This window comes from Gymnoscopelus braueri, assembly GCF_963280865.1.
Source record: "Gymnoscopelus braueri genome assembly, chromosome: 15".
Lineage (NCBI taxonomy): Eukaryota > Metazoa > Chordata > Actinopteri > Myctophiformes > Myctophidae > Gymnoscopelus > Gymnoscopelus braueri.
The window spans coordinates 16,088,286-16,107,750 of record NC_137620.1 but is presented as its reverse complement, the minus strand read 5'-3'; the positions used below and the strand labels follow the sequence as shown (position 1 = coordinate 16,107,750).

The following is a 19,465-nucleotide window of genomic DNA, read 5'->3' as shown; positions in this document are numbered from 1 at the left end:
GACACTACTGTGTGTGTGTGTGTGTGTGTGTGTGTGTGTGTGTGTGTGTGTGTGTGTGTGTGTGTGTGTGTGTGTGTGTGTGTGTGTGTGTGTGTGTGTGTGTGTGCGTGTGTGTGTCTCCCTATACCCCAGGCTACTTTGTTGCAGAAAATTGCTCTAACAAGCCTAGGAGGGATTAGAGCAAGAGAGAGGAAAAGAGAGATGAGAGTTTTCAGGGACCCAATAACTACCCAGTCACTTTTTATTATGTCTCCCTCCTCTGAGGGTACATATAGCTGTGAGCGCTGGTAGAGGAAGTACTCAGATATATATCTTCAAAAAAAATCTTCTTCAAATATGTTTCCATTTCAATGAATGACACGTCATTTGAAAGGTTACATTCTGCACTTTTCATAATGTCTCAAATCACTGTACTGAGTCACATACAGTATATATTGTTTTAACAAAGAATTGCAATATAACACTATAACTTTACTCGTAAAAGGCCTGTATTAAAATGTTTGACTTGAGTAAGGGACCAGTCGAAATTTACATAAGGGGGGGCATGGAGGAAAATAGGGGAGGGTCATGCCTTTCTCATTTTGGTCCAAGGGAGGGTCAGCTAATTTTACTTTGAATCCAAGGGAGGGTCATGCAATTTTGAATTGATAAAATAGTCCGTTTTTTATATACCTTTTTAGTACAGCAGAACAGTGGTCAATGACCCCTCTCCATTTCAAAGGATACAAAGAATTCAAATCAAGTAACACCTTGTCTATTTAGAATCAATGACGGTCGTTAACAAGCCATCAACGCACAGCGAGTGTGAACGACCCAGTCAAATCTAGTCAGCGTCTTAACGATGGTGGTTGAACAATTAAGCAAAACTTCAACAGGCGTTATTGGAGAGATGCATTATAAATAGGCCTACTATAACTGGATATTCATAATAATTTGAAGTAATTCTGTGCATGTGATTAATGTGGATCTATATGGACAGTTGTGTATAGATGCCTAGCTCCACAAGTAAAACCAGAAGCATCAGGCCATAATTGATAGCCTAATTTGTTTTATGTAGGCAACAGTGTAGTTGTAGTCACTGTAGTTGATAATTAAAAGGGCAGAGTGACAAAAGTTTTAAACTACTGGTTACCAAATATTCAACTTTCTTCAATCTGACCAGGATTCAATGGGTTTCCCACATGTAAGATGAGAACACTATCCATTCTGCTACCACTACTACAGATACACTGTGCATTTAGCACAGCAATGTTCTAATCAATGTGGAAAGCAAAACATTGGACATATCAGTTTTAAATGTCATGTTGTATTTGATGGGGAGGGTTAGGGGTGTCAAGAATTTCACAATACGATACATGATGTTGGGCATGATATCGATATGATATATTATTAATGTTCTTTTCTCATGTATCATCAACATTGGCCATCATCTTATAAATAACGTTATAAAGCAAGTTAGAAACAATTACTAAGTGCTTTGTACACACAAATAAATACATTTGTGCAAGCTTAATGGAGAAGTGAAGTTCTCACTAACTATAAACCCATTGTTTCAGAGGACAGATAGACACTAATATAACAAATATAATATAATATAAGACTGCATAACTATAAATTCCACAAACCTCATATTTTTGTCATCTGGACTTTACCAACCAAGTGCAGCCTAGTTATTTCCAACAGCTAAAAAAAATCTATAATACCAGATACAGTATAATACAATCTTAGATTAGATGTAGGCCTATTTGAGAGTGCAGATGCATGTCACATTAACGAGCGTCAACGAGCATCAGCTGACACACAACACCTCCCCTCTGCAGTGCTTTAAACTGAAAGTGACTGACTGGAGTCTGTTTCATTTCTCTCCAAAATACCTTGAATATGATGGAGGACATGATTAATAATTACTATGATAAGCTTTACATTTCATATCATACAGTAAAAACTCCTAACTTTCACCGGCAAAAAAAAAGAAAGTTTTTTTTTTGTATTAAAAAAACGATTAAAAAAATATTACGATACAGTATGACATCATGACAATACCTATCATCACATTTTAATACCACGATAGGCTATATCGTGACACAATATATCGTGACACTTCTAGGCGGGGAGGGTTACTCTTTTTTTTGTAATCACTTGGGGAGGGTCATTGATTTTTTTTTTTGTCAAAGGGAGGGTCATGGCATTTTAGATCAGGGCACATACATTTCCTCCATGCCCCCCCTTATGTAAATTTCGACTGGTCCCTAAAAGAGCAAAAGTATTGGCATCAAAATACTGTATACTTCAGGAACCAAAGTAAAAGTAAAAATTGTTTTCAACAATTTTCAAGCCTTCTGGAAAATAGCCGAGTGCATGATGCCCATCACCACTATGCTGGAAAAAAGATGGATGTGAAGTTACAATGGACAGCTTGAGATTTTTTCTTTGGTTGTGACTATTCACATGGCAGACCTTTGAACAGCGTTTGTGCCCACCAAGGTTGATGAGGATTGGAGCAACGGTGTGCCTGTGGGCCCCGGGGGTGACACATAGCCCCCTGGTGGTGACTATTGTCATGGCAGACCGCTGAACAGCATTTGTGCCAATACGTTTGGTGCGGATTGCAGCAATAGTGAGTGTGGGAGAGTGAAATGTGACATATTTTTTCTTCATTATAAATATCTCTGACTTCTTTACGGAGAAATGTACATGGATCCCCGGGCAGCAATTATTGACTCACTCTAGTGGCCATTCAAAACAGAATTGCCTGGCCCTTGCACACAAAAGCTGTTTCTCACCTTGTGCTCCAGGTATTCGTAATTATGGAAGAAATAGTGATTTCTCCAGGCAGCCAAATTGGCCTGAAATAGAAGGGTAAACACAGGGGTGACAACTAATTAAGGTTTACGATCCATTCCAGTCAAACAGACTTAGCTGGGTTGCTGCTACTGTGCATGTTGGCTCACTGAATTTGAATGCTGAAAAATAACAGTTTTGGACATAATGAGGTTTCCACCCGACTAGAGCAACACTAAAGTTGAGAGAAGGGCCTTAATTATAATTGGAAACACCTGTGTTTACTTATTTCATTTCACTGTTAATTTGGCTCCTGTGAAAAAATTGCAATTGACATCTTTCTTACATACCTGATTGATATATGCTACTTTTTTAATCTGTTGTATCCCTGTTGGTATCTCTTTTCATGTGATACTTGACCTTTGTACGTACGTGCGTGCGTGCGTGCGTGCGTGCATTGACACCCCTCCTCACCTATAGAGATGGTCCAGACCGCGGCGATCTTCATCATGGCCTTGGTCCGGGAGTTGAAGCGGCTGTGTTCGATGGGGTTGCGTATGGCCACGTATCTGTCCAGGGAGATGGCACACAGGTGCATGATGGACGCCGTGGAGAACAGCACGTCCAGGTAGATCCAGATGGGACACAGAGCGCTGGGCAGCGGCCACGCGTAGTCTGGATGAGAGAGAGAGGACAGAGAGAGAGCGGTCATAGTCTGGACCAGAGACGGACAGAGAGAGATCATAGTCTGGACCAGAGTCCTGCATGGGTCCAATTTTGAGAACCCGTGCCCGCCCCGCCCGTTAATAATCAGATCCGTAGACCGACCCGTCACTCGTGATTATTTCAAAATACGAACCAGAACCGCCCCGCCCGTCAAATAATGGAAATAATGGAGTAAAATGTAAATAGCCTACAGACAGTCACTCAATTTAAAAGTGTGTTGTAATGTGTTGAAAAAGATAGCAGCCTTCAACAATAGCGCTACATTCAGTGGCCTACCGAACGTCCCCTTCTGTGACGCACGCGGAAGCTTCCCGCTTGGCCCGTGATACAGACCGAGATACAGACGCCTCAGAGCCGGAGGAGGCAACCTTTATATGTCTATGGTTGTGCTGTGTTAAGTTACACAAGTGACGTTGTTTGGGCGGAAACAAACAATGCAAAAAACAGTGCAAGGGGGTAAGAGAGGGCGAGAGATCAATAAAACAAACAAATGATATACATAATTTATATCTATCGGTGCGGTAAGTACTGTATACCTGAGGTAAGACATAATGGTGCGGTAAGTACATGAGGTTAGACATAAAGGTGTGTTAGCAGCCAGGGGTCATCAATGTGTCCGTGTCTAGACTTGGCCTTGTCTGTCGCAAAAAAAAAAATGTAATTCTTTTTTTTGTATTATTATTTTGATCTTAACTCACTGAGTGCCAGAATTATTTCTGGCTCTTTCTGGCCAGTACGATTTTGATTTATTATTTTTTTTTAAGTAAAAAAAAAAGTGCTTAGGAAGCGAGATACAGCCTTTTTCAGTTATAAGTTAAACAAGGAGTGGATGGAGCTGCAAATCTTCAGATAATGATATCTTGGGTTCTTTTATTTTATTTACTTTTTTTCTATTTTTTTCAAAAACACGTTAATGGCACGTTGCACCATAGCAGTAAAACACGTGAAACACGTTAATGGCACTCAATGAGTTAAGACTCAATTACTGAATGTCTCAGTCTCCAGGTTTTCCTCAGAATATGCATGTCACTTATTTACTATGACACTATGTATGACACATTAGGACTCCACTGGTACAGTGGTTCTCTAACTTTTAATTTTCAAGGACCCCCATAGCTCTGCACAAATGGACCCTATGGGTCCATTTGGTTCCATTTGTGCACTCTCAGAGTTGTAAAGGTTTGTGTGTTTCTGGTAATATAATTTTCTACACATTTTTATGTCCATGGCAAATATCCACGACAAGCCAGCATGGCGATGACCCCTGTTAGCAGCAGATATATACTGTATATGATATGCTATGTATGTTATCAGGCGTAAGTTTGCCTTTAAGTCTGAGTAAAATTTCACTGACGACTTTACTGTGTTAACTTACGGCTGAATTAAGGGCTAGTCAGAGGACGGCCTAGAGAGAGACACCCATTAAGATACAAATCACTTTTACAAGGGGAAATCCTTGCCAAGATGGCGTCCACATCAAAAGCACTTTCAAGATAAAATAAATATAAAAAAATACATACTCTCAAGAACAGTAATTGTAACAAAGTGATTTTCAACAAAATGTCAAACAGATGAGTAGCAGACAACCGCTCTGCAAACTGAAAATCTCCATTTATGGGCATGTTACGTTTGTTACGTCCACATTCAAGGCAATTTTAAACACAAATTTGCCATTTACATGCTCAGACTTAAATCAACACTCAGGAATTTACTCTGCATGCATTACTCTGAATCTTAGATTCTCATAACTTGTCGCCTGTCTTTGTAATTGTTTGTGTTTTGATAGTTGCAATGTTTTCATCTTCATGATTTGGCAGTGTGGATTAACTTCCCATGCCAGAAAGTCAAATTTAACTTTTATAATTGAGAAAGACGGAGAGAGAAAGAGAGAGCATGCACATTAAAATTGTAATTGAAAAGCAGAGAGAGAAAGAGAGAGAGAGAGAGCGAGAGAGAGAGGAAGCGATAACCACATTTCTAGATACTTTTCCAGATACTTTTGGAAAAACAGGTGCTTTCATCTAATAGCAATAATGTATCCTCTCCTCTCCTCCAGTGTTTGAGTGTGTGTGTGTGTGTGTGTGTGTGTGTGTGTGTGTGTGTGTGTGTGTGTGTGTGTGTGTGTGTGTGTGTGTGTGTGTGTACGAGTGTATGAGCATACACTTGTATGAGCGTATTCATGCATATTCATGTGTATGGCCTTCAATGAACACTTATTATGTGTACTTAGTGTACCAACTGTCTACTTTAAGACATCATAAGCATCATGTCAAAATATTGCTAATGATGCGCACATTCTAAATTTTACTAATGAGATGCTAATTGATGCACATTTATTCATCAGCAATTTAACAGTGTACTTGAAAGATGAAACAACTTGAGAACTGGTGATGGCTGTGATCCAAATATCCTCGCTGTCGGGCAGATATACCTCCTATTTCCATACTTGAACTTTTTCTTATTTTTTTCGTAAATGAGTGCCCTTCTTCATCGTACAGGAGTGTCACGCAAAAGTTGGGAAAATAGCTGATCTACAAGTTCAAAAGCATCGCATTGCGATGTGTTGGGAGCTTAGATTTTCAAATGGACGAAATGTATATAGGGCTGAAGTGCGCAATGTATGTTTTGTAATAATAATCAAAATCTGCAAAGTAACTAGTAACTAAAGCTGTCAAATAATTGTAGTGGAGTAAAAGTATAATATTTGCCTCTGAGATGTAGTAGAACAAGCACAGAACATTTGAAATACTCCAGGAAAATAAAAATACCTCAATATTGTACTTAAGTACAGTACTTGACTACATGTACTTACAGTAGTTACTTTACACCACTGCGCGTAGCATGCCCAGCGCAGGAGTCACTTCAATTTGATGAATCACTTCAATAGAAATAGCAGTGCCAAGGCTACTCTCCAACAACTGAACTGGAGTCGCAGACAGTATCTTCAGGCAATGTGTGAATATTTATACGCATGGTATATGGACGAGGTTCTACCCTGGCTCTGAACCATCTTAATGCCTTGCAGGAGAGAAAATGTGCGCATGTGTATGCGTGCCAAGGGGGAGGTCAACCACAGAATGGAGGTCACAACATGACACAGCACATCTGTCATGTTCCTCGTCTGTCTGTCTGTCTGTCTGTCTGTCTGTCTGTCTGTCTGTCTGTCTGTCTCTCTCTCTCTCTCTCTCTCTCCCCCCCCCCCTCACCATCTCTCTCCCTCTCTTTCTGTGTCTCAAAACGTTGCAATCCTGTCTGTCTGTCTGTCAGTCAGTCAGTCAGTCTGCAGCTAATCTCACAAACTAATAGGCTGATCAGGGGCGTCAGTGGCTCAGGAGGTAGAGTGGCCGCTTGTTCAGTTCGATCCCGGGCTCCCCCAGAGTTGCACAATCATTGTAAAGCGCCGTTGCTATATAAATGCACTATTTACCTTTTATGTATCTTGTGTACACTGGTACCAGGCCAAGGAACTCAATACTTAAAATATTTTGTAATTATTAACTGTAATTTGTTTTTAATTCATAATGGCAGAACAGGTTTCCATCTAGGCTCTGGGATAAGGGCCCCGCCATGTTATGGACCGACACTAGACAATTACAGAGGCAAGCATGATGGGTGTTGATGCTGCAACGGTAAACCCCCGCGGCGCGCAGGTAACCATTTTAGATTTTAACCACTTTAACTGTATTTTATACTTTAGCTATTCAAAAATAGCAGGTACAAGCTATAGTGCGTCACTTGAAGATCTGCTATTTTTGAAAAATCTTGAACATTCGCGCAAATCTTTGAATAATATATATATTTTTTGCTTCTGGGGGTCCCTGGAACAAAATATTTTGAGATGAGGGGTCCGTGGCCAAATACATGCATTTGTTCAGACTGGCAGCCCAAATCTGATTCCCTGTCCAGATTGGAGTTTGATTCTGTGCAGTCTGAACTGAGAGAGACAGACAGACACAGACACAGACACAGACACAGAGAGAGAGAGAGAGAGAGAGAGAGAGAGAGAGAGAGAGAGAGAGAGAGAGAGAGAGAGAGAGAGAAATAACACACCAGAGCAATGCTATGGCCCTAGACAGAGAATACACAATGGCAGAATACCTAAGCACTGTGACTGATCGATAACTAAGTTAATCCTTGACAATGTAAAGACTCGGTGAGCACTGTCTCACAGCTGAGAGAGGCCTGACTCCCAAGAGAAGACAGTCAGTGCAGTGTGCGGTGCACCCACTGCACGCAAGATGAAATGGAAACATGAAGAACAGCAATGTACAAAGAAACCATTGTCACAGGAAAAGCATGTCCAATGGAATATAACCACCATACTGTCAGTGTGTATTTCTGCGCCGTACTGGTCCTGGTACATAGACCTACTGTACACAAACAGAGCAGATACACTTAATGGAGCTCCTAGCAATAGCGAAAGGATAAAATAATGGTTATCGCTCAAATCTAAAATGACACAGATGCGTTCCCGGATTGAATGGGTTAATGAGATATTGTAGCCTGACCCAGACCCCTGAGGAGATGATGAAAACACTGATTCTGAAGAAAACCGAATAACCTCTTGCTCCCAATGTTTTGTCAGTGTGACATTTCAAAGGTCAGGTTTTTTACTTTAACCAAAACAAGTGTATATGTCACAGTGTGATTGGAAAACCAGTTCAGATTAAAAAAAGAGTGAACTTGTTTTTCGGCGCGAGGCGGAGCAAGTGGGAGGCTTTGATGTCCCCGCGGTACAAACCGAGTGCTCTGCTCACAGCTGACAACAACAAACATAATTAGCAGCTATGTGATTCATTAATTCATGTGTGGGGAAAAACATTAATTACATCAAAACATTACACTTTATAATCATGTGAAATGAAGGCCGGGCGGGGGGGGGGGGCACAAGCTAAACCGCTAAGCTGACGGGACTCCTCGGGGGCCTCTCCCCCCCGGGGGTCCCGTTCCCCCCGTCCCCCGTCCTGTCTCGGCTCCTGGGGCCTTCTTGTTTTTTGGGGGGGGGTTAACTCGAAGAAAACGAGCACTCCTTTTCCAATCTGACAGGTTTTCCAATCATACTGCAACATACATTTACTGTACAGTGGTACTGTCGTATATGCTGTAAGAGGTATTCTCTTCTAAACTAGCCTACTATTTCTCTTCTTGCCATCATTTTTAGTGTTTTTTTCCACAAGTCTATCTCTTTATATCAACCTGGCCGGGACAATATTTCTAGCATTAGATCATAACACTATTCATACATTCGTGCCAACATATTCTCCTCAAAATAACCCAGTACAACCCTGCTTTGGGGGACGAGGCATGATAGATGAGCAGAGAGCGGTATTTCCTCCTGCATTTGTTACCTCCGGGTTGGATTATTACAATTTGTTTTCATCAGGCTGTCCCAGCAAGTCTCTAAAGACCCTCCATCTGGTGCAGAGTGCTGCTGGGCGTGTTGTACTGACAACAACTAGGAAAAGAGACAATTTTTCTCTCATATTTGAGTCTCCAGAATGGAATTTAAAATGCTTCTTCTCACCTACGCAGCCCTTAACGGTCATCTTAAAGAGCTCATTGTACCCCATTGCCCCGCAAGAACACTGCACTCCCAGAAGGGAGTCCTCTTTCCGTTCACACTATTATAGTGCAATTAATTTTTAGGGTTGGCACAGCAGCCGTTGGCAAGCCTAGAGGCATAAAATACAACGTCAAAGGTTGAAGTGAATGATACACTCAGGTCTGGGTACAGTTAACTTCAGAGGGGTCTGAGTTATTTTTGCGTGTTCACATATGTGCACGCGCGCACACACACACACACACACACACACACACACACACACACACACACACACACACACACACACACACACACGCATTCTGCAACCCTCCAACCCACCCCGCTACTTTCCATATTCCTTCTCTCTACTCTTTCTTTCCTTTCTTTTTTTTTTTTTTTTTAATTTTTATCCCACGATTTTGTAACCCTATTTTTTACACCCAGTGCCAATTGTCTATGTAATCCTGGGCACTACCTTCCCTCTGCCAACCTAGGGAGGCCAGGGCCGAGCTCATGCCTCCTTCAATGCATGAGAGCCAACTGACCTTCTTCTTGTGCGTGTGGAAGGAACACGTTATTCCAACCAGTTCCCCTCCATCAGGCGCCCCGGGCTGGCCAGGGGGAGGCAGTATAGTGTCCAGGATTACTGCATGTTTTTGTGAGGGTACCTACCCTAGGAGACACGGGGAGAACATGCAAACTCCGCACAGAAAGGCCCTTTCGCCAACCCCACCTAGGGTATGGGCACTGATGACGTGGAGGAGATAACATGCCCCCAGCGCCCACAGCGTCCCCTGCGGGAATCGAACCCAGGACCTTCTAGCTGTGAGGCGACAGCGCTACCGACTGCGCCACACTGTGCCCCCTACTCTTTCCTTTCTGTAGGGCCCTGGGGGGTTTCGTCGTGCCCGGGAGCTACGGCGGGCCCCCTTTGAAGCTTCCCAACAGAGCAAGTTCGGCATCGAAGACTCGCCATCGAAGACTCGCCATCGAAGACTCGCCATCGAAGACTCGCTATCGAAGACTCACAATAAACGACTCGGCATCGAAGACTCGCCATCGAAGACTCGCAATCAATGACTCGGCATCGAAGACTCGCCATCAAATACTCGGCAGCAACGACTTGGCATCAGCGACTCGGCATCGAAGACTCAGAATCAACAACTCTGCATCGAAGACTCTGCATCGAAGACTCGCCATCAAATACTCTGCATCAACGACTCGGCATCGAAGACTCAGCCCGAAGTCCCTCATTCGTTTCATCGGTTCTCTTCAATAAAAACACTTACACACTATTGATTTGTAGTGTGGTCCTTCCTAGTGAAATGTTGTTGAAGCTGTTACTGGTGGGCTCCTGGCTGGGCTGTCTTCCTGTCTCTCTCCATTTAGCTCTAGCTCTCTCTGCTCCAGCTGGTACATTTCCTCTATTACTGCCAAAGATATTTTTCTCCCCCCATCTCTTCCCTCATGGCTTCCAACTCAGCCTGGTGACTGTCATTCAACGGCTGACAACTTAACTTCCTCCACTGTTCCCTGGGCCAATCACCAAGCCAAGCGCCATGCTCTGTACTGTAGATTGCTCGGGGTGGTTGGTTGCGTCCCAGAGGGTCTCACCACGGCAGACTGAATAGTACATTTTAAATGGATATAGTCCATGTGATTTCGATAAGGGAACGGGGTAAATGACAGAAAGACAATGATTCAGTGTGGTGCTTGGTGTGTTGAATGGGGAGGAGTAGGACTGAGGCACTGCATCCATCCTCAGGTGAGCCAGTAGGGTGGCAAACCACAGAAATGTGTGGGGAGGATTATGTAGCATAATAACAAAAGTCTGCATCTCAGACTTCATGTGTTGATGTCAGTAATCTATAATGTCAGTCGTCTTTGACATATTGCAAATTTGGGCAAGGTTTCAGCCTTATCAGAGCCACGTCTTTACTTCAATTATAACATATAAAAGAATATTTAAAAAAAAATCACACCCTGTGTGAAGTGGGCGGTGTCTTGCTAGCTAATCACAATACTGAATGGAGTCAACCAATCATGTACAAAAAATAAATACATTTATTGAAACACTCTTTATGATGGACGGAACCATAACTTGAAAAAAACCAATTTATGGTTTTTTTCAAGTTATGGTTTCTTATATAGGGCTATGCACATGTGTCATGTGACACTGGCCAATCACAGTCCTGAATAGACTGTGATTGGCCAATCACAGCGCAGGATAATTGTACAAATTTCCTGGGCCCAGATCACAGCGCAAGATATTTGTACATTTTTCCAAATCTCACTTATAGGGGCGGTTTCACCGCCCAAAAAGTATAAAACGTTTGCGAATGTGACCTACTGGCAGTGTGCACATGGATCGGTCCAGCCAGCGGTTTGCAAGATTAGCTCTGGGCACACACACAAAGACACACAGACTAACACACACACACAGAGACAAACAAACACGCGCGCACACACACTAACACAAACACGAGTGCGCACGCACGCACGCGCACGCCCACACACACACACACACACACACACACACACACACACACACACACACACACACACACACACACACACACACACACACACACACACACACACACACACGCACACACACAAGCTTCTTTTAACCAAATGCTTAGCTGGTGCGGGTGGCTTGTTTTTGTAGCCTCTGGCTGTTGTCTTGTTTCTTGTTGGCAGCTGATAGATAACCTTCCACAGGGTCTCTCTGATGGGCCTCTGGCAGGGCTTTGTGATGCTGCTCTCTTTGTGGGCCCACAGTCTTTCTCTACAGTGTTCACTAAGGAGTAAGGATCTCGGGGTCCACAAGAACACAAAACATGCATGGAAGTACTTCTTTGCCCTACTGGCGGCGTGCACACGGAATTTGGCGTTGATCAGTGCAGTGGTTTGTGAATTTAGGCGCAGACAGTCAGACAGACAGACAGACACAGACAGACAGTGGTGCAAAGTAACTAAGTACATTTACTCAAGTACTGTACTTAAGTACAATTTTGAGGTACTTTTACTTTACTGGAGTATTTCCAATTGTCTATACTTTTACTTCTACGCCACTACATCTCAGAGGCAAATATTGTACTTTTACTCCACTACAATCATTTGAAAACTTTAGCTACTAGTTACTTTGCAGATATAAATTATTAAGTTGAAAAACATACATTAACCACTTTAGCCTCATTTTATACCAAGGCTATTTGAAAATAGCAGATCTACAAGCTCACAACGCGTCGCATCGCGACTCGTTGGGAGTTTGTAGATCGGCTATTTTCAAACATTTTAGTACATTTACTTTTGGCACTTCAAGTACATTTTGATATCAATACTTTTGTACTTTTACTCAAGTAAATTTTGGATTCCGGACTTTTACTTGTAACAGAGTACTTTTACATTGCAGTATTTATACTTTTACTTAAGTAAAACATTTGAGTACTTTTTCAGACAGACAGACAGACAGACAGACAGACAGACAGACAGACAGACAGACAGACAGACAAGACAAGACACCTAAAGATCCTCTTCTAGATGGCTCGCCTAGAAGGAGCTGTTTAGTTTCTACTCTCTCCTGTTGTGACTGGCTGACAGTGTGACTGAGTTCTTGTTGTCTTAGTCTAGTCTTCTTTGTCTTGTCCTATGGTTTTCTCTTTTCTCTTTCTTCGAGACTGCACCGCGGGACCTCTTTTCCCAATTTTCCTTTTTGGGATCCAGCGAGGATCCTTGGTGAACACATGGGGTGTGTACGCAGCTCTAGGGGGTCAATGTCTGGATGCTGCCTCTGTGAAAGATTGGGAAAGACTGTACAACGAGGCCGGAAGGAAATAGGTGTTGCTGCTGTTACTAGTGGACCCCTGGCTGGGCGGTCTTGCCGTCTCTCTCCATCCATCTCTCTCTCTCTCTCTCTTTCTCTCTACACGTGTTCCAGCTAGTTCATTTCCTCTATTACTGCCAAAAACACCCCCCCCCCCCCATCTCTTCTCTCATGGCTGCCAACACCAGCCTGGTGACAGTGATTCAAGGCCACCAACTGAGCCTGGTTGAATGTCTTTCAAGGCCGCAATCTTGGCTGCCAACTTTGCTCTCTCCTCCGTTCTCCGGGGCAATAAAAAAAGGCAAATTGGCTTTCTCTGTCGATTGGCCGGGGTGGTTGTGTGTCCCAGAGGGTATTACCATGCCAGACTGAATTCTAAATAGAAAATGGATAGACTGTGTGACGTCACTACCAGAGCAGGTTACTGACAGAAAGACAATATGGTGCGTCACCTACTTTGAGTGCGCATGCATGGAACGCACTCAGGGCCTGCAAAGGCATTCATAGCCAATAGGAATGTATTCAGAATTTGTTTTATATTTTTTGCTTTTTACCCCTTTTTCTCGCCAATTTAGTCGTCATGCCAATTGACTCCTCCCCCCTCATATATTTCTGTGTTGTTACTGCTGTTGTATCCTACTGACTCACCTGCCAGTGAGGAGCCCCCACCGGGAGGACGTAGAGCCTTCGTCTTACTCCTCCCGCCCAACACTCCCAGCTGACAGGTGCCGCCCCAGCCCATAGGATTACCTGCCCGCCCGGCTTCCTTCCCCCCGCACGCGGGCCAATTGTGTTCGTGCAGACGCTAGCAAATTCTGACTGATCACATGATCATGTGTAACAATTGGTGTGAGTGTTAGGACGCAATTTGTAGGAGTAGTAGTAACAAAAAGTGGAAGAAATGGTGGAAAATCTATATTTTGATTGTTGACCTACGGTTCAAGAGTTATGCCAAAACGTGAAGTGGGCTATTGTAGCGCCACCATGAGGCCGAATTGAACCAACAAAGGTTGTGAAGGTTCTTCATCGGCTTACTGGGAGTGTGCGTGCAAAGTTTCATGCCAATCGACCCAACAGTAGTAATTTATTTTGGTCATAACAGGAAAATTCAATATTCATCATATCATGTCATGTCATATCATATGTTTTAGACCAAAAAGATGTAGGCTGAAGCCATGGCTTATTTTGCCTATCCTTTTCACAAGGATAGGCAAAAGCAAACAGTGCCAGAGATTAGCTGCTCACAGAAAGACTGACACACACAAGGACACATGGACGGACAGGAGTGAAAACATTATAGTCTCCAGCCTTCGGCCGTTCGGCTTGGCGGAGACAATACAACTTAACCATAATGGTTGAGCGGAGTCCCTCAGAGCTCTATTCTAGTGTCTTTTCAGTTTTCTGTTAGGCGTCAGAAAGGTGTCTCAGTTTCCCCACAATACGGATGCTTGGGTTTAAGTGATTAAATTAAATCTAGGAGGGTTCAGTGATTAAAACAGCTTTGTAAATGTGTGTTTTAGAAAGAGATTTAAAAACAAGGCACGTGCTCAGGTCTGATGTCCGCAGGCAGGGCATTCCAAAGTGTCAGAGCTCTAACTGCAAAAGACCAGTCTCTGTTTCTTTTTAACCGGCACTTTGGAATGACCAGCGGTTACATCAATTAAGAACTGACAGTTGGCAATGATCAATAGGTCTTTAAAACACATTCCAACTTTAATCAATGATCCTCTGGACACAACTAATGACTCATACCTAACAGGGTGTGCATTTACAACATTCACACACACACACACACACACACACACACACACACACACACACACACACACCCATACTCACATACACACACACGCACGCATGTACACACATGTACACACAGTGTAATTTAAGCAGGTTCAACCACTGTGTGTGTGGTGATGTCAAACGAACATTTTGTGTAGAATAATAGCAGAAACATTCATTTGATAAATCATTCCCCCCTATGATTAGTGTGTGTGTGTGTGTGTGTGTGTGTGTGTGTGTGTGTGTGTGTGTGTGTGTGTGTGTGTGTGTGTGTGTGTGTGTGTGTGTGTGTGTGTGTGTGTGTGTGTGTGTGTACAGCATCAGTGACTGAGTCAATCGATGAAGATAAATACCACACTGATGGTTTACACTGTTTGTTCAGTCTCACACACACACGCACGCACGCACGCACGCTGCAGGGCTGTGGGCTTGCGTAAGTGAATGCATTGAAAGGAGAGAAACACGAGTGAGGTAGTAGGCTTCTGGACATGATGTGTAAGAAGGTAGAGGAGATAAGGAAACATGGAGAAAAATAGAGATTTCTTTGTATATCTGTTTGTGCGTCTAAAGTCGATGAACACAGGGAGCCATCAACGGAAAGCACAGCTTGAGCTAGCAGATAAACAGAGAGAGACAGACACAGAGAGAGGGAGAGAGAGAGAGAGAGAGAGAGAAAGATAATTGCTGTGCTGCACTATCTACTGCTACCCTGTTCAATATCGTTGCTGTCGTCAGAAACGGGCTTATATCCATAAGCAAATCTTCAAGCTCACACCATGTCACATTGCAACGCTTTGTGAGCTTGTAGATGTAGATCAGCATTTTTTGCAGAATGTTCGCCTAACACATGCAGAAAGGGGACCCTAGGGCTCATGTACGGTAGTTGAAGCAATTAAACTGGTAGGTGTGAAAAGACGCAACTAGTAGGAAGGAACTTGCATGGTCATAAAGAACGACAGAACTGAACCGCAAATGCCACCACACACATAAATGTCAATGTAATGAAGTGGCATTAGGGCAATAAAGCACCTATACATACATGATACCTCCATGTTCTTCGGTCTTGAGGCTTAAATGGCAAGGCTGTGTGAAGCTCGTTGCACGCTAACGGGGGAAGTGGAGGTTGTTACGCTAATTACAGAGAGAAAGGTCTTTCTCATAATGAGAGGAAGCTTGCTATGGTGTGCTACTGTATAGAGACAGCTGGCCAGTGGGATGGGGTTTTGACAGCTGCTGTAAATATGAAGGCAAATTTACATTTGTGTGTGTGTGTGTGTGTGTGTGTGTGTGTGTGTGTGTGTGTGTGTGTGTGTGTGTGTGTGTGTGTGTGTGTGTGTGTGTGTGTGTGTGTGTGAGAGAGAGAGCAGACCATCTCACAGCTAGGCTAGAGTAAACTTTTAGTTTTTATCGTTGGTAGCCTAGGGCATGTGCACAGGTTGTTTGTGAGGGGCCTTCAAATGACCGGCCTCTCCAAATGGAGGGCCAAACAGTTAGCAAGGTACTGCTCAGTATATTATAGGAAGACACTCAATTTGGATGAGGAGTTGTTTCCTTTATCCATGATTGATGTCTGCTGTGTCTGACAAGTACTGTATGTCAACTATATTGTATTGTTCTGCCGTCTATGCACTTTGTAACTGGCTGTTTTCCTATTGTCTGACTGCTTGGCAGTGTTCATGTCCTTTGCACAAGGCATTATTGTACTTCCGTTTATGTGGACATAAATAAAGTGTGTGTGTGTGTGTGTGTGTGTGTGTGTGTGTGTGTGTGTGTGTGTGTGCGCGCGCGCGCGGACGCTTGCGTGCGTGCATGCATCCTTGGTTTCCTAGCTTTTGTGATTGGATCTATTCACTACCAATTGTAATTATACCGTAACTGTTTGTGGAGAAACAGTGTGGGCTCAATCTGTTGACGTCTGAAGCCTATAATCTACTCTCCTTCGCCTCCTTAGTGTTTCCTCCGTGCCGAAAATAGCAGACCTATACAAGCTCCCAAGAGAGCTTGTTAAGAGAGCGACTAAGCATGAATCGGTCTTGACACAGGGACGTTCCATGTCAAAACGAATGATATCATCCATTGTCCCCAACTCTCCAAAGTTGGTGCGTTTGTGTCAGCCCACTTTGCATCACACATGACAGGACCTAATTTAAAACTGTTTTATAGTTAAATATTTCAAATCTCCTGAAGGAGATGAACATTTTGAAAGTCTGGAAAAAGCTTCTAGTTCTAGGGGTGGGCAGCATTTTTTCCCCCAGAGGGCCATACTTAATTTGAAAAGAAAACGAAGGACCACAATTTAAATAACTGAAATAACATGAATTTTAGATAGTATGTGTCACTCTGGTGTACTCTGAAGTTACATTGAAAAGATTACTACTTCTATAAAACAATCCACTTCCAAAGCAGGTTTTAAATGAGCCTACTTATTTACATCTTGCCAGTTTTCTGATAATATGCACCAGTTCATAGGTCACTAATGAAATACACTGCACTATGCTATGAATATGGACTCAAGGCAGTCTGTTTCGCAGAGCCAGACAAACGAATGTCTCTGCCTTGTTTTGTATTCCTTTGAGGGACGTCACAGGTCGTATTAAGATGGTCTGTTGCCCATGTGTGTTGTAGGTGAATGTAAAGCAGGATGTGCCAACGTTTTGAGGGGAGAAAACAAAAAAGAGTTGTGACAGCAACATGACTGGGTTCTGCCAAGAGATCAAGCCCACTATTCAATTATTCAGCTCTATTTTTGTTCTGTGTCACGGCCCGTTACTCAGCCCCCTAGCCATAGGCCGTACTCCTCAGTTTTTGGACATTTACTGTTCTGTTTGGTTTAGGTGTTTATTTAGTCTCTGTTGGCCCTCTTGTTCTGTGTTAGCGGTTGTTGATGTGTTTCTTGTGAAGCCTATCTTATTTTTGCAGTAATGTTCTTATGTCTTCCGGTCTGCCCTTGTAACCGTTACCTATCTTGTCTAACCACCCTGTTTATTGTTAACCTTACTTAACTGTGTCCTGTTAGTCCCACTATCCCAGCCTATCCTGTGTTGATTGTACTTTGAGTTCACCTGTGTGTAGTTAGTTCCCTGTCTATATATACCCCTCTATGTCCTTGTGTTTTTATCGATTTGTTGACCATTGTAAGGAGAGTTTGATATTGATATTTACTGGTGACCCTTAAAAATGTTTGGGAAACACTTATATCGTCTCTGCCGGGTGGAAACCTCATATGTCCAAAACTGTTACTTTTCAGGATTCAAATAAAAAAATGGCAAAAGTAGCAGATCTGCAAGCTCGAGCTTGCAGATCTGCTACTTTTTGTGCTTTCGTGTGACGCGTATAGTATGTTCAAGCAGGGCGTTAATTTACGAAAAAACACAAAAAGTTAAAATATGGAGATAAGAGGTTTCTGCCCGACAGCAACGGCATACTGTATGTGACCACTTGCTTGTGAGTGACTCCTTGTGCAACACAACATGATGATGATGAGGCACAAAGTGGTGGTGCACCATGGGTAACGTAGTCTTACCGTACAGTATGTTGATCAGCGATATGGGCATGACCAGGATGCCCACCAGCATGTCGGCCACGGCCAGCGAGCGCAGGAAGAAGTTGGTGGCGTTCTGCAGCTTCTTCTCCAGGGAGACGGCCAGGATCACCAGGATGTTGCCGCCCACGGTCAGCGCGATGATCACCAGGATCAGCAGCGCCGGCCAGTTCTTCTCCTTGATGGCCGCCTGCAGCGACACCCCGCCACCGTGCTGGGCGGTGAGGTTGGCGTCGGGCAGGAGGGGGCCTCCGGCGGCGAGGCTGCCCGCGCCGATCCCGCTGACCACGCCCACCACGCCCACTCCCCAGGAGGGCAGGGAGGAGCTCTGGTTGAGGTCCAGGGAGCTGTTGTTGCTGGCGGGCCACGCCATCCACCCGCCCACCTCCAGGGAGGAGGTGGTGGAGCCGCCGTACCCGCCCAGGAGAGCTCTTCCTCCCGGGCCACCCATTTGCCGCCGAGTTCCCTCCCCCCCGCCTTGGTCCCTCCCTCTACTCGCCGGACGTACCGGACGGAGAGGCGGGGAGAGAGGGGAGGGCGGACGGCACTTCGGGCTGCACTACACCCCCTGTCACCAGCGGAGGGAGGCAGAGGGGCGGGGTGGCGCCCTAATCGGCATTAAGGGAGCCGACAGGAGAGTCGGCTTATTGAGCAAATGTTTGTAATGTTCCAATCCCAACGAGTTCCTCGATCTCAACAGGCTTTTTACGAATAGACTGTGGAGAGATGACAGAGGGGAGGAGGGAGGATTAGATGGGGGGGTGGCAGGGGGAGGGGACTAGGAAAGGAGGGGTTGGGAGGAAGGAGTTGAGGTGTCCTGTGTTTGAATCTGCGCTAGCTCCACACGCGCCAAACAGACTAATTTTTTGGCTCGATCTGCTCAGTGACTGTGGCCGTGAGCGAGGTCCAACGGTGTTCTCTGAGACACGTTGGCAGAGTATGAGGGCTCAGTCATAAAACCACTGTTCCTCTGGGCCCAGACAGCCTCGAGTCCCAAGAATGAAGCCAAAATCCGGACGATCCAGGCGATTCATGGTGAATTAGCCACCTCCTCTTTTTCTTTTTTAATCGAATCCTTTTTCAGTTTGACAGCGATTAGCGATAGGAGTGCTGGGTATAAGGGACAATGTAGCAGACAGTGTTTTTGCAGGTGGTTGAACCTGTTCTTCTTTTTCTTTATATCAGGATGTCAGCTAGAGGTCAAGACCTGGAAGAGAAAGTAAAAAAGAGAGAAGATATTTAAATGAGTAGAACTAGTATAGAATAT

General features: G+C 44.0%; 1 protein-coding gene across 1 annotated transcript in view; it reads right to left on the bottom strand.

Annotated features, from left to right (window-relative positions):
• Nucleotides 1-18,649, bottom strand: part of htr2cl1 (5-hydroxytryptamine (serotonin) receptor 2C, G protein-coupled-like 1) — a gene marked incomplete at both ends in the record, with an annotated part of 46,375 nt that extends 27,726 nt beyond the window's left edge. The window contains 2 exons of the mRNA XM_080450814.1: nucleotides 3,256-3,456; nucleotides 18,181-18,649. Of these exons, the coding sequence (XP_080306940.1) occupies nucleotides 3,256-3,456; nucleotides 18,181-18,649 (670 nt within the window). The remainder of the gene's footprint in view (nucleotides 1-3,255; nucleotides 3,457-18,180) is intronic.
• Nucleotides 18,650-19,465: the final 816 nt, after the last annotated feature.